The sequence below is a fragment of the Tupaia chinensis genome, unplaced genomic scaffold (assembly GCF_000334495.1).
Source record: "Tupaia chinensis unplaced genomic scaffold, TupChi_1.0 Scaffold000271_1, whole genome shotgun sequence".
Classification (NCBI taxonomy): domain Eukaryota; kingdom Metazoa; phylum Chordata; class Mammalia; order Scandentia; family Tupaiidae; genus Tupaia; species Tupaia belangeri.
The window spans coordinates 3580459-3604315 of NW_006159752.1; the positions used below are offsets into that span (position 1 = coordinate 3580459).

At 41.0% G+C, this 23857-nt stretch overlaps 1 protein-coding gene across 1 annotated transcript in view; it reads left to right on the top strand.

Moving 5' to 3' along the window:
* MTMR7 (myotubularin related protein 7) overlaps positions 1–23857 on the top strand; it is a 139989-nt gene that overhangs the window by 35588 nt on the left and 80544 nt on the right. Inside the window, exons 2-3 of the mRNA XM_006149702.1 lie at positions 9178–9300; positions 11024–11186. Of these exons, the coding sequence (XP_006149764.1) occupies positions 9178–9300; positions 11024–11186 (286 nt within the window). The remainder of the gene's footprint in view (positions 1–9177; positions 9301–11023; positions 11187–23857) is intronic.

The following is a 23857-nucleotide window of genomic DNA, read 5'->3' on the forward strand; positions in this document are numbered from 1 at the left end:
ACATGACAGCTCCTTCTCCCATCATTTTTCTCTGCTCCTGCCTAACTGTGGTGGCTGAAGCCAGTGATGACTGAGGCCAGAGATTGCCTTGGGGATTGCACTGTCTCCCCAGCACTTCCAGGTGTGCAGAGCCTTCCTGCTTCCAGTTCTCCCCCCATCTTTCCCTGTTTCTGCTTGAGAGTGGTGGCTGAAGCCAGTGAGGACTGAGGTCAGAGATCGTCTTGGGAATACCACTGTCTCCCTGCTGCTTCCAGGAGACTGCCTTTGACCTCTAACTGACTTTTGCCAACTCAAAAATACTTTCAACTTCATAATTTCCTGAAGCACGTGCCTTGCAACACACACTGCATGACCACTGCCATCTCCTATCACTGAAACTCTGTAGCTCAGTCCAGGTGAACCAGTTCTCAAGAAACTGGGGGGGCATTGGAATACCCAATTCCACTGACAATAGTATAGAAATTAGGAAGAAATGTATAATCCATCAGATGACCAGAAACCACTGCAGAGGCACAAGAAATATGAAAAACTAAAAAAAAAAAAAAAATTCTTCCCCCAAAGGAAAAGAACAATTCCTCATCACCTGCAGATAGTACAATGGAACTGGAAATATCAGATAAAGAATTCAGAATATTCATAGTAATGAAACTAAATGAGATGCAAGGGAAACAAGACACAATGAACTGCAGAAGATGCCGGAAAAAAGAGACAAGAAGCTCCAAGTGATGAGGAAGTCCTTCTTCCACAATGTGAAATAAGAATTAGACACCACAGAAATAATCAGATGAAGCCATTAGAGATGAAGGCTGTAATACAGGAAATCAAAACCTCCCTTGAAAGTATTAAAAGAAGATTAGGTCATGCAGAAGATCAAATCTTAGATGTAGAAGACAGAACCTCTGACCTAGAAAAATATAAAAAAGATAGAAAAAATAACCAAAAAAATGACAGTATACAAGAAATACTAGATACCAATAAACATTGGTATCCCAGAGGTTGATTAAACTAATAAGGACATTGATAATCTACTCCACAAAATCCTAGAAGGAAGCTCCAAATCTAGAGAAGCACTCAAATATCTAGACCCAAGAAAATCAAAGGACTCCAGATAGAATCAACCCAAGATCCTCTCCCTGTATATTGACCAAAACCACAGGTAAAGGCAAGACACTACAATTGGCAAGAGAAAAATGTCAAGTTACTTACAAAAGTATCTCAAAGCTTCTTATCGGAAACGATGCAAACAAGGAAAGAATGGGAAGATATATTCAAAGAGAGAAACATTCCAACCAAAATAACTAAACCCTGCAAGATTATCCTTCATATATGAAGAAAAGATGAAAACATTCTCAGATAAATAAAACCTGAAAGAATTTATTAACACCAGACCAGGTCTTCAAGAAATTCTGAAGGGAGTGCTATTCTAGGAAAACTAAAGAAACAGCAGGAAATAAGAGGAAAAAAAAAATAAAACAAGAAAATGACCAGCTTAATAGGGGCAAGTCTGGAAATACCAATAACAACATTGAATGTTAATGGATTAAATTCTCTATTCAGGAGACACAGACTGACTGAATGGATAAGAAAACAGAACCCCTAACTGTTGCCTAGAAGAAATGCACCTCATGGTTAAAGACGTACATAGGCTAAAAGTGAAGGGCTGGGAAAAAGGTGTTCCATGCAAACAGAAAGCACAAAAGGGCTGGAGTCGTGATACTGATTTCAGACAAAACAAGCTTTAAGACAAAAACTGTAAAAAGAGACAAGGTATTATATAATAGTAAAAGGGCTAATTTAACAAGAAGATATAATATTTATAAGTATCTATGTACCCAAGTCAGGAGCACTTAAATCTGTGAAGGAAAGACTACTTGATCTAAAAGGACAAATAATCTGCAGCACATTGATTGTTGGGGATCTCAACACCCCACACTGTCTCCTTTAGATAGATCATCTACACAAAAAATTAGTAAAGAGGTAAAGGATCTAAATGGTACCATCAATCAGATGGACTTGACAGACATCTGTAGAACTTTTTTTTTTTTATTTTACTTTTTTTTGGAAAGATTTTTACTATAGGGCACATGCACTCCCCAGAAAAACAGAGAGAGACAGAGAGACAGAAAGCGAGAAATCAATCCCCCCCAAGGGGGGATGGCCATGCCACAATCTCTTCTCCTCCATTCTCCTCTCCGGATCTTGGGCACGCATGCACATGTGCCTGGCACGAGTGTAAGCCACCGGGTCCAGGACTCGAAATGAAGTTGACTACATGGGAGTCCAGCAACATAGCCATTATGCTAACTGCTTGTCCTGACATCTGTAGAATTTTCTACCCCAAACCATGAAATATACATTCTTTTCACCCCACATGGAAACTTTTCAAAGATCAACCACATGATAGGACCCAAAACCAGCCTTTACATATTCAAAGGAATAGAAATTATCCAGCATCTTTTCCAACCAAGATGGAATTAAATTTTATATTACTTTTAAAAAGAACCCATGAACATACATAATAATATGGAAACGCAATAACCTATTCCTGAATGACTTCACAATTACTGAAGATATTAAGACTGAAATCAAAAGATTGACAGAAACCAACTATAATTAATACACAAGTTTTCATAATCTATGGGACACAGCAAAAGCAATCATAAGCGGGAAGCAAGTTTATAGGAATTAATGTGCATAAGAAAATGATGAAAAGATTGCAAATGGACAACCTAACATCATACTTCAGAGAACTGGTGAAACAACAACAAAAAATAAAAATAAAAAATTCAGGAGAAAAGTAATAATAAAGATTTGAGCAGAAATAAATGAAATAGAAAATTAAACAAACTGTAATGAAACCAAAGCCTAGTTCCTTGAAAAGATAAACAAAATTGATACACCATCAGCTACACTAATTAAGAAGAGAAAAAGGAACCAGATAAATTTGCAGTGAAACAGGCAATATTTATGACACAATAGAAATTCAAAACATCATTAGAGGATACTATGAGTAACTATATATCAACAAACTAGAAATCCTGGATGGGATGGACAAATTCCTGGACACATACAATCTACCAAAATTGAATCAGGAGGACATAGAAAGCCTGAATAAACCTATACAAGGCAGCAAGATTGAATCAGTAATAAATAACCTCCCAGCAAAGAAAAATACAGATCCTACTGGCTTTACTTCTGAAATTCTACAAAACTTTTAAAGTAGAGTTAACTCTCCATTCTACTCAAGTTATTTTTAAAGATCCAAAAGGAAGGAACCCTCCCAGATCCATTTTATGATGCCTCCATCACCCTCATTCCCAGAACGGATAAGGACAGGACAAGGAAGGAAAACTACAGACCAATATCTCTGATGAAAATAGACACAAAAATTCTCAACCAGATACTAGCAAATTGTGTGAAATAACGTATAAAAAGATTATACATTACAACCAGGTAGGCTTTATTCCAAAGATGCAAGGATGGTTCAACATATACAAAACCATAAGCAAAATACACCATACTAGCAGAAAGATAAAAACCATATGATCATATCAATCGATGTAGAAAAATGTTTGATAAGATACAACATCCATTTATGATGAAGACTCAGCAAAATTGGCATAGAAGGTCATTTCCCAACAACAAAAAAGCTATTTATGAAAAACTCATAGTTAACATCATTCTGAATGGGGAAAAGCTGAAAGCTTTTTTTATTAAAAACTGGTATAAAACAAGGCTGTCCACTTTCTCCAGTCCTTTTCAATATAGTGCTGGAAGTCCTAGCCAATGTTATCAAAAAAGAAAGTAAAAAAGCATTCAAATAGGAAAAGAGGTGAAATTATCTCTATTTCCAGATGACATGATTGTATACAGAGAAGATATGAGGGGATCCATGAAAAACTCCTGGAAGTAATAAACGAATACAGTAAAGTAGCAGGATATAAAATCAGCATACAAAAATCTGTAGCATTTCTACATACAAACAACAAGCAGACCAGAGGCAGAACTGAAAAAAGTAATCCCGTTTACCATAGCCACAAAAAGTATAAAATACCTAGGAATAAATTAACAAAAGAAATTAAAGACCTCTACTAGGAAAACTATGTACTCCCCCCCCCCCAAAAAAAAAAAAAAAAAAAGAAAAAGACAAAAAGTGGAAAGAGAGCCATGCTCCTGGATTGGAAGAATTAGTATAACCAAAATGGCAATTCTACCCAAATTAATCTACATATTTAACATGATCCCAATCAAATTACCAGAGGTATACTTCACAAATTTAGAAAATACACTTATAGAATTAGTCTGGAATCATAAAAGACCCCATATTGCCAGAGCAATCTGATACAAGAAGAACAAAGTAATAGACATCTCACTCCCTGACCACAAAATATAAAGCTGTGATAATCAAAACAACATGGTGTTAGCATAAAAGCAGACATGTGGGCCAACAGAACAGACTAGAGACCCCAGAATAAATCTCAAAACATACAGTCAACTGATCTGTGACAAAGGGTACAGTCAATCCAATGGGAAAAGGAAAACCTCTTTAGCAAATGTTACTGGAAAATCTGGATATCCACCTACAGGAAGATGAACCTGGACCACTATCTCTCACCACTAGCAAAAATAGACTCAAAGTGGATCAAAGATCTGAACCTATGACTTTAAACTATAAAATTACAGTTGGAAAATACTGGGAAATTCTAGAAGAAATTGGAGTAGGCAAAGACGTCTTAAATAAGACCCCCAAAACACAGATAGTAATCTCAAAAATAGAAGGGATTACATCAGATTAAAACGTTTCTGCTCAGCAAAAGACACAGTAATTAATGTGAATTGACAATCCTTGAAATGGGAGACTATTTCTGTAAACTATACCTCCGATAAGGGACTGATAACCAGAATACACAGGGAACTTAAGCAGCTTACCTGGAGAAAAAATTATTAACCTAAAAGATGGAAAATAAGCTGAGCTAAAAACTCTCTAAAGATGACATGACAACAGCCAAAAAGCATATGAAAAAAAATGCTCAACATCCCTTTTCATAAGGAAGATAGGGATCAAAACCACAATGAGATGCCACCTAACCCCAGTCAAAATGGCTAAGATTAAAAAGACAGAAAATAAGTGTTGACAAGGCTGTGGTGAAAGGGTAACTCTCCTACCCTGTTACTGGGAGTGCAAATTGGCTCAGCCACTATGGAGAACTATATGGAGATTCCTCAGATATCTACAAGTAGAACTACCATGTGATTCAGCAATTTCGCTCCTGGGTATCTACCCAAAGGGAAGGAGAATGCTCAGTCTGAAAAGTGCTTGCACACCTGTGTTTATTGCAGCATTATTTACAATTGCTAAGATATGGAGCCAACTGAAATGCCCATGAATTGGGTGAATGGATTGAAAAAATGTGGCACATATACTACTCAGCCATTAAAAAAAAAAAAGAAGATTCTGGCATTTGATAAAAAGTGAGTGAATATTGGGCTGGCAGGTGGCAAGGTGGTTAAGAGTGCTGGACTCCCACATGGCCAACTGTGATTCAAGTATTGGACCTGACGACTTGCTTTCTCACTTTCTCACTCACTCACTCACTCACTCACTCACTCACTCACTCTGTCCATCTCTGATCAAATAAATAAATAAATAAGTAAAGTTAAATAAAAGTAATTCTCAAAAAAAAAAAAAGAATATGGAAGATTTACTGCTGAATGAAGCAAGCCAAGCTATGAAGGAGAGACATTGTATGTCTTCACTTAACATATACTGACTGTCTATACTCTATGGTGGAAAATGAAAGATTAGATGATATAGAAGCATGGAAAATAGTTGGAAATACTGAAGACACTGTGGGAAAAGGATAGGAGAAGGAGGAGTGTGTGAGGAAAGAAATTAAGGAGAAAAATAGCAAAGGAATTTATGAGACATAGATATAGATTATTATCTGTTAATGATAATGTGTATTGTATCCTCAACTGGACTGGTGTGATGTATATTTATGTTGGTTAAATTCACTTTACAAGCTAAGTGATGCATAGGGATTGAATCCAAGGAAAATAAAGCATTAACAAACAAAAGGAAAAAATAGCAATTTAGAAAAGAGAAAAATGATAAGGTTGACAAATCCAACAGATGTTTCTTTGAAGAAAAACCTTTGCCTTTCTAATCACAGAAAGGTAAGAACATAATTATGATATGAAGACCAAGAGAAGGAAAAAGAGAGAAGTATTTACTCACATGTAAAAATGAAATGATTGTGAGAATCTGCAATAGGAAGTTTATTTGTAAAGAAAATAGATGTCAAAATGAGACTAATTAAAAACAGAACTAGTGAACAGATTTCTAACCATATAAAGAGCTAAAAGCATTATTAAAGAATTGCTTGTGGGGCTACATGGTGGCATGGTGGTTAAAGCAGCTGAATTCCACATGGCCGACTTTGCAGTTTGAGTCCCAACCTCGCAAGCTTGACAAACACACCAAGCATGTGTGCATGCATGCTCAAAATCCCAAGAGAAGAATGGAAGAGGAAGTGATTGTAGCACGGCAATCCCCCTGGGGAGGTGCTTTCTTTCCCTCTCTTTTTCACTGTCTCTCTCTGGTGAGCCCACACATCCTATAGCAAATTAAAAACAAACCAAACAAGAATTACTTGTGTATAAAGAAGTTTCTGTATTTGTCTTAAATAATAAAGAATTTCTGTGTTGAAAGCTTCCTAATTAATTGACATGATCTTAACCGGATTACTTCACCCGACAAAAGTAGCACAGATAGGCTGGTGCCTCGGTAATTTCATATAATACTTTTGTATGGCAGTGCTTAGATTGAGACGTATCACATGAGGTCAGGTGTCAGATTTTCTGCTTGTGGCACCATATCTGTGCTCAGAAAATTCCAGTTTCGGGAGCATTTCAGAGTTTGGATTAAGAATGCCCAACCTGTACTATTATCGACAATATAGAACTGGAGTAAAGGGGCCAGCAGGTGGCCTGGTTGGGGTATTGGACTTCCACATGATCGACTGTGGTTTGAGTCCTGGACCTGGCAGCTTACTTTCTTACTTTCTCTCTCTTTGTTTCTGTCTGTCTTTCTCTGGTGACCATAGCAAGTTAAACAATAATAATAATGATAAATAATTTTTAAAAACTGGAGTAAAAAGTAGATTATCCAAATACATACTAAAAAGGCATAACACTTCAAAATCAAAAGTCGTAGTGAATTAGGAATAGATCACTTACACAGTGTGATAAAAAAATAAAAACATCAGGCCAACCTGCGGTTTGGCGGTTAAGGAAATGGATCCCACATGGCCAACTGCATGATTCAGGTCCTGGACTTGGGCTTGAGAAATATGCCAAGCATGTGTGCATGGGGACCCAGGATCCCGCAAGGAGGGCGAGCTGCAGGGAATGGATCACAGGATGACTGTTCTGTGTGGGGTGCTTTCTCTTTCTCTTTCTCTGTGCTATCTCTGGCACACGTGACCTATGGCAAATTAAAAAAAAAATGTATATCAACATCAAATTCAATGGTGAAATATTGAAAGTGTCCCTGTTAGAAATGAGTGCACATGAAGAGATCTTCAATATCATTAGACAGTAGGGAAATGCAAAGAAAAACCAGTGAGATACCATCTCACCCCATGGCGATCTTCAGAAATAGAGGTTGTAAGTATTACTGAGAATGTGGACATATTGGAACCCTTGTTGCTGTGGTGGAAATGCAAAAGGGAACAGCCGCTTTGGAGAACAGTCTAGGAGGTCCTCAGATTAAACCAAGAATTGCCATATGACCCAGCAAGTCACTTCTTACCTATCTAGCCGCAACACCCAACAGAGGGGGAAAACGGATATGCACACAAGAATGTGTGCACGGATGTTTATAGCAGCCTTATTCATAACAAACAAAAGGCAGAAACAGTCCAAATGTCCATCAACGGATGAATGAATAGTTAAAATGTGATATATCCAAAAATGGATATATTGGACAAAAATGGATTGTATTGGACAATAAAACAAATGAAGTTAAATACGGATATATTCTACAAGTGGATGGGGGTGGACTGAAACATGGACATAGAAGAGGTGCTGAGTGAGAGCTGCAGGGGTTGGGGGGAACTGGGTGTGACCAAAGATGAGAACAGCTTTTCTTTTGGGGATGGTGAAACCGTTTTAAAAGGGACTGTAGTAAGGGTTGCACAGTGTGATCTGCTCAATGCTACAAATTAGGAAAAACACGAACTGTACATTATAAAGGAGTGAATTGTATGGCATCTGAATTATATGTCAGTAAAGTTATTCATTTACCATAGGGCGGGCACCACCATGCCCAGTAAAGTTACTGATTTAAAAACAGGGCCTAGGGACCGGCAGAGGGCATAATGGTTACGTTGCTGGACTCCCACCTAGTTGACTGCTGTTTGAGTCCTGGACCCGATGGCTTAAACTCATGCTGAGTGTGTATGCGTGCCTGAAATCCCAAGGAGAGAATGGAGGAGAAGGGATTGCTGCCTGGTCACCCCCTAGGGGATGATCTCTTGCTTTCTGTCTCTGTCTCTCTGGTGAGCACACACACCCTATAACAAAAATCTCAGTTAAAAAAAAAAAAGAGGGCTCTCAGATGGCGTAGTGGTTAAGGCCCTGGGCTCCCTCCCACATAGCTAGTTTGAGTACCAGACCTGGGAGCTTAAAAATCATGCCGGGTGCATGTGCATGCATGCCCAAAATCCCATGAGGAGAATGGAAGAAAAGGAGTTGTGGTTGGGAGCTGATTTCTCACTGTCCTTCTCACTGTCTGTCTGTCTATGGCAAGTGCATGTACCCTATGGCAAAAATCTAACAAACAAACCAAGTCAAAATTCACTCAAGGATCATTGCTATTACCATGTTGTTTACTGTTACTCTGAAAGTTATGGGTAATTTCATTAAACAAGGAGAGAAAAGAGAGATAAATACCGGAAAGGAAGGAACAAATTATTGCAGAAAATATTCCTGTCTACTCAACACTTCATTGAAAAAAATGACTAAACCATTAATGCAGTCAGAGCACATATTGATTTTTGTTATTGGAATAATTCTTAAAATGATGTTTTGGAGTAAGCAGGAGATTACCTGTTATTATTTGCTTTCTGATACTTCTTTTGCTCTGTTCTCTTTCCATCAAACTGATTTCTCTAGGTTGAAAATGTCCGCTTGGTAGATCGAGTCTCTTCCAAAAAAGCAGCCCTGGGTACTTTGTATCTGACGGCCACACATGTCATATTTGTAGAAAATACACCTGACACAAGGAAAGAAACGTGGGTATGTTTTCCTTCTTCTTGGCTTTATATGCTTTCCTTTGTTCAAAGTAAAATGTTTTGACCATTCTTTTTTTAATTAGATCCCCCCCCTTTTTTTTTAACTTGTTCTCAAGGTGAGGTAGATGGGATTTTGGCGTTGGAGAGCAGAGAACTGCTTCTGGAATGTGTGTTTTGCTTTTTTCTGCTCAGAGTCATATATACTTGATCTGTTTATTCATTTTAAACACAAACGATTTGAACAGCATAAAAAAATAGGCCTAGAAATAGCCAGAGACACAAGTGTTTCATGTCACAGCTGTCAAGTAGAATTTCAGTAATGTCTGCATTGCCAGAAACAGCATTTTCACCATTCTTTATTGGCCATAGATTACTGTTTAGTAGGATTCTATAATGCAACCACTTCGTCATTTTTTAAATGTTCCCTCTACTTTTCTGATGGTTTAAAAAAGTAAAAAGAATAGCTAGAGAAGATATTTCTGTTACCTAATAATGAGACCACTCGATAGTTTTTATTGTATACAGCAACCCAGCTATGACATCACAACGGGAACCAGAATCCCTAAATCTGACTGTGCCCCGTGTATGTTTTATGAGCAGTGTTGTATTATCAGCAGAACGTGGTAGGCACCTCTTCATGGGGAGGAGCTTTAAAGAGTGAAGTCTGCCATGAGAACTGAGCAAGGATCCTCCTAAAGTGCCAGAGAAGTGCCTCCACATGGTTGCCTTGAAAGTAAATGTCTTCCTTAGAGAGGAGGTCGATGGTTACCAGAGGCAGAGGGGAGGAATAGGGGGCTGTTGACCAAGGGGTACAAAGTTTCAGGTAGATAGGAGAAGTTAATTTGGAAACCTATTGCATTAGGATGACTAGAATCGATAATATTGTATTCGACTCTTGAAAGTGAGAGGATAAAGTTTAAATGTCTCACCATTAAAGAAAAGCTAGGTAAGCAAGCTAAAAATATGTGCTCATTACTTTGATTTAATCATTCTGCATTGTATACGTACCTCAAACATCATCTCGTACCCTTCAGTGTGTGTCAGTAATTTCTCAGTTAAAAATAACATTAATAAAAAAGTCTTTTAATAAATGTTTTTTTCTTCTCCAGCCTGCTTGACCACCAATGGCTTAGAAAACAGCAATCCCAAGTTATTACTGAACTTGAGCAATCCATGTGGATTTAAGGAGCATGGAGGCACCTCCCAGTGGAGCCACGTCTAACATTTGCTGATTGCAAAAGTTTATTTTACTAACTTCTCATGACCTTATTTAATTTTAGCTATGAAGCACATCCAACATGTGACTGTCAAAATGTTCCTTTACCTGGACTTGTGCAAATTTATATGCTGAATAGTTGGCTGTAAAGTAATTATTTTGGGGGCCAGCAGGTGGCGTGGTGGTGGGGACTCTGGATTCCCACATGACTGACTGTGGTTCAAGTCCTGGACCTGACGGCTTGAAAATCACAAGAAAGAAATGGCTAAATAAATGAATAAGTGTTTAAAATGAAATAAAGTAATTATTCTGCCTATCACAAGGCTTGGTCTTGAACAATAAAGTTCTAATTTTAGATAGTTGGTTTTTTTTACACGGAACATTTCCGTTCTTGTCAGCTGAAAGTTGGCCTGTGTTTCTTTTCATCCGCGAGGCCCAGAAACCTATGTTATTCTTTTCCTCTTTCTTAGTTATTTGTGCTTAGCTGATGCAAATTCGGTTTTGGTTCTAGATTCTTCACAGTCAGATTTCTACCATTGAAAAACAGGCAACGACTGCTACTGGGTGCCCTCTGCTTATTCGCTGCAAGAACTTTCAGACACTGCAACTGGTGGTGCCACAGGAGAGAGACTGCCACGACGTGTACATCTCTCTAATACGCCTCGCAAGGCCAGGTAGGCCTGGGACCGGGCACTTAAAATGGACCCACTTTTTAAGTAATTTACACATCATGTTAAGAGTCTGTATAGTGCGTGAGGATAATGGTATTTTAGGTACTATATGTCGTCCTGTTTCTCAGATGAGGCCCAAAAATCCGAATGATCACCTCATACCTAGTTGATTTTTGGTTTTGGAGTCTCCCCTGACGAATTTACTATATGGGCCCCTTTGGTTAATCTTAGTATTCACTTTATCTTGGTTGGACTTGAAATGTGTTTTCTGTTCAGAATGAAACCTTAAAATTATGCCCTTCTGGGGACCAGCGAATGGGCATAATGGTTATGTCATTTGACTCACGTTGTTGACTGTGGTTTGAGTCCCGGACCTGGTGGCTTAAGACTCACTCTAGGCATGTGTGTGTGCATGCCCAAAATCCTAAGAGGAGAAGAGAGGGGAAGGGATTGTGTTGTGGTCATCTCCCCTGGTGGGTTATTTCTCGCTTCAAGTCCTGGACCTGACGGCTTGAAAATCACAAGAAAGAAATGGCTAAATAAATGAATAAGTGTTTAAAATGAAATAAAGTAATTATTCTGCCTATCACAAGGCTTGGTCTTGAACAATAAAGTTCTAATTTTAGATAGTTGGTTTTTTTTACACGGAACATTTCCGTTCTTGTCAGCTGAAAGTTGGCCTGTGTTTCTTTTCATCCGCGAGGCCCAGAAACCTATGTTATTCTTTTCCTCTTTCTTAGTTATTTGTGCTTAGCTGATGCAAATTCGGTTTTGGTTCTAGATTCTTCACAGTCAGATTTCTACCATTGAAAAACAGGCAACGACTGCTACTGGGTGCCCTCTGCTTATTCGCTGCAAGAACTTTCAGACACTGCAACTGGTGGTGCCACAGGAGAGAGACTGCCACGACGTGTACATCTCTCTAATACGCCTCGCAAGGCCAGGTAGGCCTGGGACCGGGCACTTAAAATGGACCCACTTTTTAAGTAATTTACACATCATGTTAAGAGTCTGTATAGTGCGTGAGGATAATGGTATTTTAGGTACTATATGTCGTCCTGTTTCTCAGATGAGGCCCAAAAATCCGAATGATCACCTCATACCTAGTTGATTTTTGGTTTTGGAGTCTCCCCTGACGAATTTACTATATGGGCCCCTTTGGTTAATCTTAGTATTCACTTTATCTTGGTTGGACTTGAAATGTGTTTTCTGTTCAGAATGAAACCTTAAAATTATGCCCTTCTGGGGACCAGCGAATGGGCATAATGGTTATGTCATTTGACTCACGTTGTTGACTGTGGTTTGAGTCCCGGACCTGGTGGCTTAAGACTCACTCTAGGCATGTGTGTGTGCATGCCCAAAATCCTAAGAGGAGAAGAGAGGGGAAGGGATTGTGTTGTGGTCATCTCCCCTGGTGGGTTATTTCTCGCTTTCTGTCTCTGTCTCTCTGGCGAGCATGTGCCCTATTAGGAAATTTTCTCAAAAGAAAAAAAATCATGCCTTTCTGATACTGTGATAATTGAGCCACTTTGAATGGATCCTAAGGCAGAACTGAAAAATTGTTTTGTTTGGGAAAATAGCATTAACAAAGAGTTCTACTGCCATTCTCTCCAACTCTGGCCTTTTAAGGTGTATTTCCATTGCTTTTTGATAGTAATATCTGAGGAGGTTTTCAAAGTGTTCATGGAAAATGTGTATTAAGAAAAAGCTATGTGTGGATTTCAAACGGTTTTTGCACCATAATAGACCAGTCCTTTAATCCCATTTATTCCACAGGAATTCCCCTCATATAACTTCCAAGGTTGATACTAGACATTTTGTTAGCGACAGTGAACATTCAGAATACGGATATAGCGATTCTCCTAGACAAGACCTCAAGCATGGTGGGAAGAATGTTTGAGTTTGAATAATGTGTTCTCTCGGTTACTGTCTTGTCTTGTCCCCCATCTCAAGAGCTTCAGATTTATAGCTTGTTATGCACTTCTCCAGACATGCTTCTCTCTCCATGTGGCTTGTGTGAGTTGTGATGTTCGTTTGCTTAAAAGAAATCTACTTCTAAGTGTCTGGGGAGAATACAATGAAAAGAAATCACTTACGCGAAAGTTAAATGTTACACAGAAGTCATGAATAAGGGAAGTAGAATATGTCCTTACAGTGACTTTGCCAAATCCTTTTTGATCCAGGACGAGAAGTTTGAGTACAGACTTTTCAAGGCATTTGATTGGGCCCTACATGTCTTAGGATATGACCGTACCATCTGAAGATAGCTAAGAGCGGAAGCTAGTTATTGGATGGAAATAATGCCAGGAAGCTATCAAAAGCTGATGACTTTGTTCTCCTGTGAAGGCAGTTGGTGGAGGCTTTTTCATCTGAGTGTCTTGAAAAGAACTACAGGATGAGCCAGAAAGTCCGTGGAACTTTCTGGAATGTGTTCTATAGTTGGAGCAGAAGTTCTGGGAAGACGTATGTTGGGTTGCCCACAGGAGAGGACGCGAAGAGCATTGTGCGCCAGAAGTTTCTGTGTCACTGATTAATGGGTGGAGTAGGTAGGAAATCTGCTCTGACTGGATTACTGGGATTTAGGAATAGCTCAGAAAACCGGGGAAAGAGCGGAGCAGCCGGAAGAGCAGATCGGGGAGTGGTGAGGGCGGTTGCCCTGCAGCAGCAAGCTCCAGGGTTCTCATTCTGGTGAGGACCACACGGAGGGAAACACTGTCTTCACTTTAGAGAGTATCGATACATGCTTTTTTCCTTTTTTTTTTTTTATGGGAGAGAGATTCTTGCTCCAAGGTGTATGTGCTTGACAGAGAGATAGAGAGAGATAGAGAGACAGAAAGCAAAAATTCAGCCCCCAGGGGGATGGCCATGCCACAGTCACTTCTCCATTCTCCCCATGGGATTTTGAGCACACATGCACATGCACCCGGCATTGCTTGAAGCCACCAGGTCCAGGACTCAAACTGGGGTCAGCCAAGTGGGAGTCCAGCAATGAGACCATTATGCCATCTGCTGATCCTGATACATATTTTTTCTTGAAAATATCAAGTTGTTTTGTTTTGTTTTGTTTAGGATTTTGCCATAGGACATGTGCACTTGCCAGAGAGAGGCAGAGAGAGACAGTGAGAGGAAAAGTGAGAAGTCACTTTTGACAGAGAGATAGAGAGACAGAAAGTGAAAATTTACCCCCCCCCAGGGGGATGGCCATGTCACAGTCCCTTCTGGAGTACTGAGTAGGTGGCTATGCTGCAGTCCCTTGTCCTTAATTTTTCTCTTGGGATTTTGAGCATGTGCACACATGCACCTCAAGTGAGGTTTAAGTCTCCTGCTCAGGGACTCGAACCGTGGTTCACCATGCCACCTGCTGACCCCTGAAAGATCACGTTTTAAGAATCAGGTATAGATTGTAGTCAGAGACCTGACTGGCTACCTTTTCCAAAAAAACAAATCATAGTCATTCATTGAATTAAAGCAATCACCTGAGAGGATTAAAAAGAATTGTCAGTATTTTTAAATATTGGCATTAGAAATGCTAGTTGGCTTTAAGCCTAATGCTCTAATAAGTGTGGGAAGGTGAACGAGAACCCGAGCAGTTGCACGGCTTCATGTTCATGGCGGCGCTAAGGCTGGGATGTCTTAGAGATAGCCTGGAACAGGGTTTCGAATGTGGGTGGAGGTGAGGAAAGGTGGAGGGGTCAGATCTGGACCTTTCGCCTGTGCACAGGAGTATGTGTGTTTTACAAAATACAACTTTACCTTCTCAGGATACAGTCAAGTAGGGCATAGTGCTGTTTGAGTCAGCAGTGGACCACGTATGTGACACGGGTCCCGCAGGAGCACACGGGCTTTCCCGCCTAGCCCAGGTATGTAGTAGGCTCTACCATCTCGGGTTGAGTAAGTTACCCTGTGACGTTCACACAGCGACAAAACCATCTCCCCATTATCGAGTGATGTAGGAGAGGACTTGGAAAAGCACGTGGAAAATGGAATTAAAGTATGAGTTCGTTTTAATGCAGAGAAATTTTGAAATCAGTGGATAGTTTTTTCACAGTACACATTTTCCATGTGTCTTTGGAGACTCTGTCATGTAGCTGTATATCAGAATAGATGTGGGCTTAGCCACAGTGGACCACGTGGGAGGGCGCCACTGGGCAATGGCTGAGGCTGTGTGGGAGGCCTGGGTTTGGTTCCTGGCCCAACCTAAAATGGCTAGGCACAGTGCTGTACGCCCATGGTCCTAGCTAACTGGTGAGACCCCATCAAAAATCTAACACTTTGGGCTGGCAGGTGGCATGGTGGTTAAGGGTGCTAGACTCCCACATGGCCAACCATGGTTCGAGTCCTAGACCTGGTGGCTTGCTTTCTCACTTTCTCTCTTACTCTCTCACTCTGTCCCTCTCTGATCAAATTAAAATAAATAAAAAAGTAAAGTTAAATAAATAAATGAAGTTAAAAAAAAAATCTAACACTTTTCTCTGTCTCCCTCCCTCCTGCGTGAGTACATGTTCTCTCTCTCAACTTGTGTTATTAACAATCATGATCAAAGGAAAGGAGGGGGCAGATAGCACAGCGGCAGGATCTGGTGCTCCCCAGGGCAGACCCACGTGGGGAGGTCACTTCTGAGTTGTGCCTGGTGACCTCTGTGGGTACACTGGGGGCACGTGGGCCCATGATCGGGGCTGGCTCAGGCTGGGGGGGTTTGCAGTGTTGGGACCTTGCTGGAGTTTCTATGTCTCTGTTTCTCTCTCACTCATGGAATAAATAAACTTCTTTTAAAAAAGAGTAAGGGTGTGTGTGTGTTTGTGGTCACCGCGGGAGGTGTCCTTTGCTTTCTAGAAGTACAGTCGAGGTCTCCGGCAGTTACGGTGAGACACCAACGTGAATCACGTATTTTCAGCTCCCCTTTATGGGCAGAGCGAACTGCAAGGTCCTAGAGAGGACGTGTTTATTTATTTATTTGATGTCTTTATTGTTTATTTATTTATTTTCTTTTTTAACATGTAGTGACTGTACAGTTTTACAGCATGGGCTCTCCAGACAGGAGTACGCTGCATATCAGTCCCGTCATGTTGCCATACCTATTCATATCGACAGATCGTTTTCCCTTTTTGTGTCCATTAATCAAGGGGGATAGAAAAGGACAACTTTTTCTTTTTTTGGAGAGGTTTTCTCTATAGGGCACGTGCACTCGCCAGACAGACAGAGACATAGAGACAGAAAGCGAGAAATCACCCCCCAGGGGAGATGGCCACGCCACAATCCCTTCTCCTCCATTCTCCTTTCGGGATCTTGGGCACGCACGCACACGCACCTGGTGTGAGTTTTAAGCCACCGGGTCTGGGACGCGAACCGCTGTCGACTACGTGGAAGTCCAGCAACATAGCCATTACGCTAACTGCTGGTTCCCAAAAAGGACAACTTTTAAACAGACATGCTTGGGAGTCCATTTGAATAAAGGCCTAGGAAGGGGGTATTTTCAGAGCTCTCAAGATTGTCTCTTTACTGAATTAGGATTTCTTGCATGGGGTCAGTCAAAATTGTTTTTTAATTGCGAGAGATTTTATTGATCTGCCTTTTGTATGAATAAAGATTGGTAGGAATTTGGTCATGAGTGATAAAAGATCCCAGTGGGAAATATTGTGTTCCGATTCAGTGAGCTCTTTAATCCTTAGTAAAGAAATAGGTTAACGTAAAGGCCGTGTCTGAAATGAGAAAATATGGTAACTCTGTCAATCCAACGTACTAGTAAGGGTGCCATGTTCTGGGGAGGACCCTGTTTGTCGGAGGATTTCTATTTTTCTTTCCTCTAATTTGCCTCTTGCTGTTTTTTTTCTATCAATTGTCTTTCCCTCTTTAGTGTTTGTGGGTTCTTTAACACGTAAATAATTTATTTTATTATTTTTCTATCGTGTACTGAACTACAGGGTTTTGGTTTTGTTGTTGTTTTTTGGTTTTCTTTTTTGACTCTTCTTAGTCCCCAATTCTTTTTTATATTTCTTAGGATTTTAAAAAGTTCTTGATTATGGTAATTTCAGTCTTTCAATTGTAACTTTCTGTACTTTTTAAGTCATTGTTTAAGAAGTTTTAACTTGGTCATTTCTCTCTTTTTTTTTTTTTTTTGTATTTTCTTTCCTTTTTGTCAGAGAGTACATATGCTGGAGGGGTGGGGGGTGGGAAGGAGAGGGAAACTGAGAAAGCATCCCCCATGGGACATGATCACACCACAATCCCTTCTCCTCTATCCCACCCACTTTTTGGGATTCAGGACATGCATACATGCATACACTGCGTGTTTCTTAAGTGGCCAGGTCCAGGACTTGAACCATACAGTTGACCATGTGGGATCTAGCTGCATTAACCACTGGGCCTAGTAATTTCTTTTTGTTTTTGCTACAGGGCACATGCACTTGCCAGAAAGAGAGAGACAGAGAGACAGAAAGCGAGAAATCACCCCCGGGGGGATGGTCACACTGCAGTCTCTTCTCCATTCTCTTCAGGATCTTGGGCACGCATGCACATCCGCCTGGTGTGAGTTTAAGCCACCGGGTCTGGGACTTGGACTGCGGTCGACTACATGGGAGTCCAGTGACATAGCCATTATGCTAACTGCTGGTCCCTATTGATAATTTCTAATTCAAGTTTGGGTAATATTGTCATGCTGGTTTCAACAACCTGAATGTTAATTCAAACACTGTTTATTTAAAATAGACAGTAAAGGTGAGACACCTCTCATTTATACTCTGAATGTGCAAAATCCAATAATAGCTGTGTATCTTCACCCCTGTCTAAATGATCTTTCAAGTACATTTATTTCAAGTTATCTGAGTTCAGCAGAAAGTAAGGAGCAATTTAGCTTCCAGTCGTTTTTGGTTCTAAAATACCGCATGTATCTGTGTCCTTCTGAGAAAGATCGGCTCCTTCCCTTCTTGAATCCAGCCTTCCCATTGCATTGAAACAATTCATGTTTTTTTTTTCTTTTAACTTTCAAAGCACTTTTGATTTTAATACTAAATTACCTTTCATTTCTCCCAGTTAATCTATAATGAGAGGCAGTTCCCCCATATTTTTTTCCCTGAATAGGAGGATGCTTCAAAAAGTTTTGGGAAAGATGAAATTAAAGTACAAGTTTATTTTAGTGTAATACTGAAATCTATGTAGTTTTTATAATACACTTTTTCATGAGCATTTTGAAGACCCTGTGTATTCTGTTTTTATTTTAGAGATTTTTGGTATAGGGTACATGTGCTTGCCAGAGAGAAAGAGGGAGAGAGACAAAAAGCAAGAAATCACCTCCAGTGGGGATGGCCATGCTGCAATCCTTCTCCTCCATTCTCTTGGGATTTGGGGCATGTACATGGTTCGAGTCCCAGACCCAGAGATTTCAAACTCGTGAGTCTCTGGGTCTGGGACTCGAACCACAATTGACTACAGCAATGTAACCTTTATGCCAACTTTTAACCTGGTTCCTGGGAAACAAGCTAGGTTATTTTCCTTTCTTGCCTGATGTTTTGTTTTACCCACTTCTCTCTCTAATTTGGCAAAATGAACACTCTTTTGTATGAAAGAGGCATAGCTTGAGCATTAACTAGAGGTCTCTCTGTGGACTGGGTAGTTCCGAGGTGGAGAGCCTCCACTGGAGAGCTTGCTTTTTCTTCGGGGAGTAGCAAGTGGGGTTTCCTGAGAGGGAAGGAGCTGGCGAAAGCAGCCAAGACTGAACTGGGCTTGGCGACACACACTTGTCTAGGTTGAGGACAAGGAGAGCGCAGTGGGCAGCAGTGCTGAAATGAAGTGCATCTAGCTTACATCTCGGGGACCAGGTGGGGTGCATCAGGGTTCACGCCATGGACCTGGCGCCTTGCTTTCTCTCTTTCAGTCTTTCTCTCGCGCTCTGTGTGTTGCTCTCTGTTCAATTAAAAATTTTTACTTTGGTCTTTTTTCTTTTTTTTTTTTTTTTTTGTATTTTCTTTCCTTTTTGTCAGAGAGTACATATGCTGGAGGGGTGGGGGGTGGGAAGGAGAGGGAAACTGAGAAAGCATCCCCCATGGGACATGATCACACCACAATCCCTTCTCCTCTATCCCACCCACTTTTTGGGATTCAGGACATGCATACATGCATACACTGCGTGTTTCTTAAGTGGCCAGGTCCAGGACTTGAACCATACAGTTGACCATGTGGGATCTAGCTGCATTAACCACTGGGCCTAGTAATTTCTTTTTGTTTTTGCTACAGGGCACATGCACTTGCCAGAAAGAGAGAGACAGAGAGACAGAAAGCGAGAAATCACCCCCGGGGGGATGGTCACACTGCAGTCTCTTCTCCATTCTCTTCAGGATCTTGGGCACGCATGCACATCCGCCTGGTGTGAGTTTAAGCCACCGGGTCTGGGACTTGGACTGCGGTCGACTACATGGGAGTCCAGTGACATAGCCATTATGCTAACTGCTGGTCCCTATTGATAATTTCTAATTCAAGTTTGGGTAATATTGTCATGCTGGTTTCAACAACCTGAATGTTAATTCAAACACTGTTTATTTAAAATAGACAGTAAAGGTGAGACACCTCTCATTTATACTCTGAATGTGCAAAATCCAATAATAGCTGTGTATCTTCACCCCTGTCTAAATGATCTTTCAAGTACATTTATTTCAAGTTATCTGAGTTCAGCAGAAAGTAAGGAGCAATTTAGCTTCCAGTCGTTTTTGGTTCTAAAATACCGCATGTATCTGTGTCCTTCTGAGAAAGATCGGCTCCTTCCCTTCTTGAATCCAGCCTTCCCATTGCATTGAAACAATTCATGTTTTTTTTTTCTTTTAACTTTCAAAGCACTTTTGATTTTAATACTAAATTACCTTTCATTTCTCCCAGTTAATCTATAATGAGAGGCAGTTCCCCCATATTTTTTTCCCTGAATAGGAGGATGCTTCAAAAAGTTTTGGGAAAGATGAAATTAAAGTACAAGTTTATTTTAGTGTAATACTGAAATCTATGTAGTTTTTATAATACACTTTTTCATGAGCATTTTGAAGACCCTGTGTATTCTGTTTTTATTTTAGAGATTTTTGGTATAGGGTACATGTGCTTGCCAGAGAGAAAGAGGGAGAGAGACAAAAAGCAAGAAATCACCTCCAGTGGGGATGGCCATGCTGCAATCCTTCTCCTCCATTCTCTTGGGATTTGGGGCATGTACATGGTTCGAGTCCCAGACCCAGAGATTTCAAACTCGTGAGTCTCTGGGTCTGGGACTCGAACCACAATTGACTACAGCAATGTAACCTTTATGCCAACTTTTAACCTGGTTCCTGGGAAACAAGCTAGGTTATTTTCCTTTCTTGCCTGATGTTTTGTTTTACCCACTTCTCTCTCTAATTTGGCAAAATGAACACTCTTTTGTATGAAAGAGGCATAGCTTGAGCATTAACTAGAGGTCTCTCTGTGGACTGGGTAGTTCCGAGGTGGAGAGCCTCCACTGGAGAGCTTGCTTTTTCTTCGGGGAGTAGCAAGTGGGGTTTCCTGAGAGGGAAGGAGCTGGCGAAAGCAGCCAAGACTGAACTGGGCTTGGCGACACACACTTGTCTAGGTTGAGGACAAGGAGAGCGCAGTGGGCAGCAGTGCTGAAATGAAGTGCATCTAGCTTACATCTCGGGGACCAGGTGGGGTGCATCAGGGTTCACGCCATGGACCTGGCGCCTTGCTTTCTCTCTTTCAGTCTTTCTCTCGCGCTCTGTGTGTTGCTCTCTGTTCAACATTAAAAGAATAAATAAATAAACAAGTAAATGTATAAGGGACCAGCAGTTAGCGTAATGGCTATGTTGCTGGACTCCCATGTAGTCGACTGCGGTTCATGTCCTGGACCCGGTGGCTTAAACTCACGCCGGGCGTGTGTGCGTGTGTGCCCAAGATCCCGAGAGGAGAATGGAGGAGAAGGGATTGCGGCGTGACCATTCCCCCTGGGGGGTGATTTCTCGCTTTCTATCTCTGTCTCTCTCTGTTTGGCGAGCGCACGTGCCCTATAGCAAAAACCTCTAAAACAAATAAACAAACAACAAACAAAAAAAACTAGTAAATGTATGAATAATTAAAATTAAATAACTCTTTAAATATATATATATATAGTGCTTAGGCTGAGCGCATGCTTTCGACTGAAACACTGCTTTGGCCTTCCTGGAAATAACTCCAAAATGTTACTCATTCTCCATGTCCTGTGATATTTTAGAAATTGTCATTTTGATTTCTAAATAGAAAAACCTAGTTTGCCTTTGTTCAGTAAGTTCCATGACTTCAGTATGTAACATGATAAATAACTAAGCTTTTTTCTATGTAGCGTTCTTTGAATTGTTTCCCTTTGGGTGATTAAAGGTGCATGTTCCATTTACTCCCGCGGCGCAAAGGCATTTTGAGTACTTGCTTCTTGGTGGAGGCCCTCTCGTGTCCTCTTAGTCAGGGTACTCTTACAGCGAGGCTTTCAGGGCACATCTTGTTAAAGCCTGCAGTGCGCGAAAAGCAAAGGATGTGTTACGTTGGATGGGATGGCTGAGACTTTGTGATGTGAAGAGCTAACAGAGTATTTAACATATCTGCTTTAAGATTAGCTGGCGAGGGAACCAGCAGTTAGCGTAATGGCTATGTCACTGGACTCCCACGTAGTCAACCAAGGTTCGTGTCCCGGACCTGGTGGCTTAAAACTCACGCTGGGCGTGTGTGCGTGCCCAAGATCCCGAGAGGAGAATGGAGGAGAAGGGATTGCGGTGTGACCATCCCCCCTGGGGGGTGATTTCTTGTTTTCTGTCTTTATGTCTCTCTCTGTCTGTCTGGCGAGTGCACACGCCCTATAGCAAAAACCTCTCCAAAAAAAAAAAAGATTAGCTGACAAGTTGGGACCAGCAGTTGGCATAATAGCTGTGTCAGCTGTGGTGTGGGACCAGCTGGTAGCCAATTGCGGTTTGAGGCCTGGACCCAGTGGCTTAAACTCATGCCAGGCACGTGTGTGTGCGTGCCTAAGGTCCCGAGAGGAGAATGAAAGAGAAGGGATTGCAGCGTGGCCATTCCCTCTGGGGGGTGATTTCTTGCTTTCTGTGTCTCTTTCTTTCTGGCGAGTGCATGCCTCCTATAGCAAAAACCTCTCCAAAAAAAAAAAAAAGAAGAAGAAAGATTAGAGATTAGGTGAAGAGTCAGCTGAGAAATGTGGCTTTTCTAGAGCAGGCAAGTATAAGAATCTTCTCTCAATTAAGATTTTGTAAGGCCAGTACTATATAGCCTTGTGGCTAAAAGAGCTGGATCCCACATGAGTAATGTATGGTTTGAATTCTGGTCCTGGCAGCTTTGAAAATAAGCCAGGCACATGTGTGTGCATGCCCAACACCCCACAGAATGCAGAAGTGGAGGAGGGGGGATTGTGGTAGGATCACACCCCAGTGGGAAGTGCTTTCTTCCTCTCCCTCTCTCTCTGTTTCTCTGTCTCTCTCTGGAGTGCATGCACTCTCTGGAAAATTATTTTAAAAGTTAAAGATTTCTCTGTGATAAGCTTCTGTTCAACAAAGGAAACAACATAGGGAGAAAATATGTGCAAGCCATACATCCGATAAGGAGCTAATATCCAACAATGTATAAGGAACCCAACTCTATAGAAAGAAAACGCAGTCTGATTAAGAAACAGGCAAGAATCCCAAACAGACATTTCTTAAAATATTTGAAGGGCTGCTACGTGAAAACAGTATTCGGTGTCAATAACTTTATCATAGCTATTATGATAACGATGAAAGATTAAGTGTTGGTAAAGATGCAGAGAAAAGGAACCCTTGTACATTTCTGATGGGACTGTGAATTAGAATAGCCATTATGGAAAACTAATGGAAGTTCCTCAAGAAGCAAAAATCAAGGCCAGCTCCATGGCCTATTTTTGGAGGAATCAGATTCCGTGTGGCCAACCACTGTTGAAGAATTGGCCCCAGAGGCTGGAAGTAATGCCGAGTATGTGCCTTAGATCCTGACAGGATGGAGAAATGGAGAAAGGATTGCTTTCTTCCTCTCTCACTCTTTATCTGTCTCTCTCTAGTGAGCATATGCGCTCTCTGGCAATTACGAAGAAAATAAACTAAAAAAATAAAATTAGAATTACCATATGATCCAGCGATCCCACTTCAAATATTTACTTCGAAGATTTGAAATCCGAATGTCAAAGAGATGTCTGCCCTCCTGTGTTCTCTGAAGCACTGTTCATTTCACCCCGTACCCAAGTTATGGAATCAACCTAAGTGTCCCTCACTGAGTGGATGGATAAAGAAAATGTGGTATGGACCAGCAGGTGGCATCGAGGTTAAGGCCACATGGTCAATTTGTGGTTTCAGTGCTAGACATGGCACCTTGAGAATCACACTGTGTGTGTGTGTTTGTGTGTGTGTGTGTCCAAATTCCAGTGAGGAGAGTGGAGGAGAAGGGATTGTGGCATGGCCATCCTCCCTGGGAGATGACTTTTCACTTTCTCTCCCTCCTTCCCACTCTCTCTGGTGAGCACACATGCTCTATAACAACAACAACAACAAAATAGGAACCAGCAGATGGCATATGGTTAAGGTGCTGGACTTCCACATGGCTGACCATGGTTCAAGTCTCGTATCTGGAGGCTTGTTTCTCACTTTCCTTCTCTCTCACTCTGTCCCTCTCTGGTCAAGTTTAAA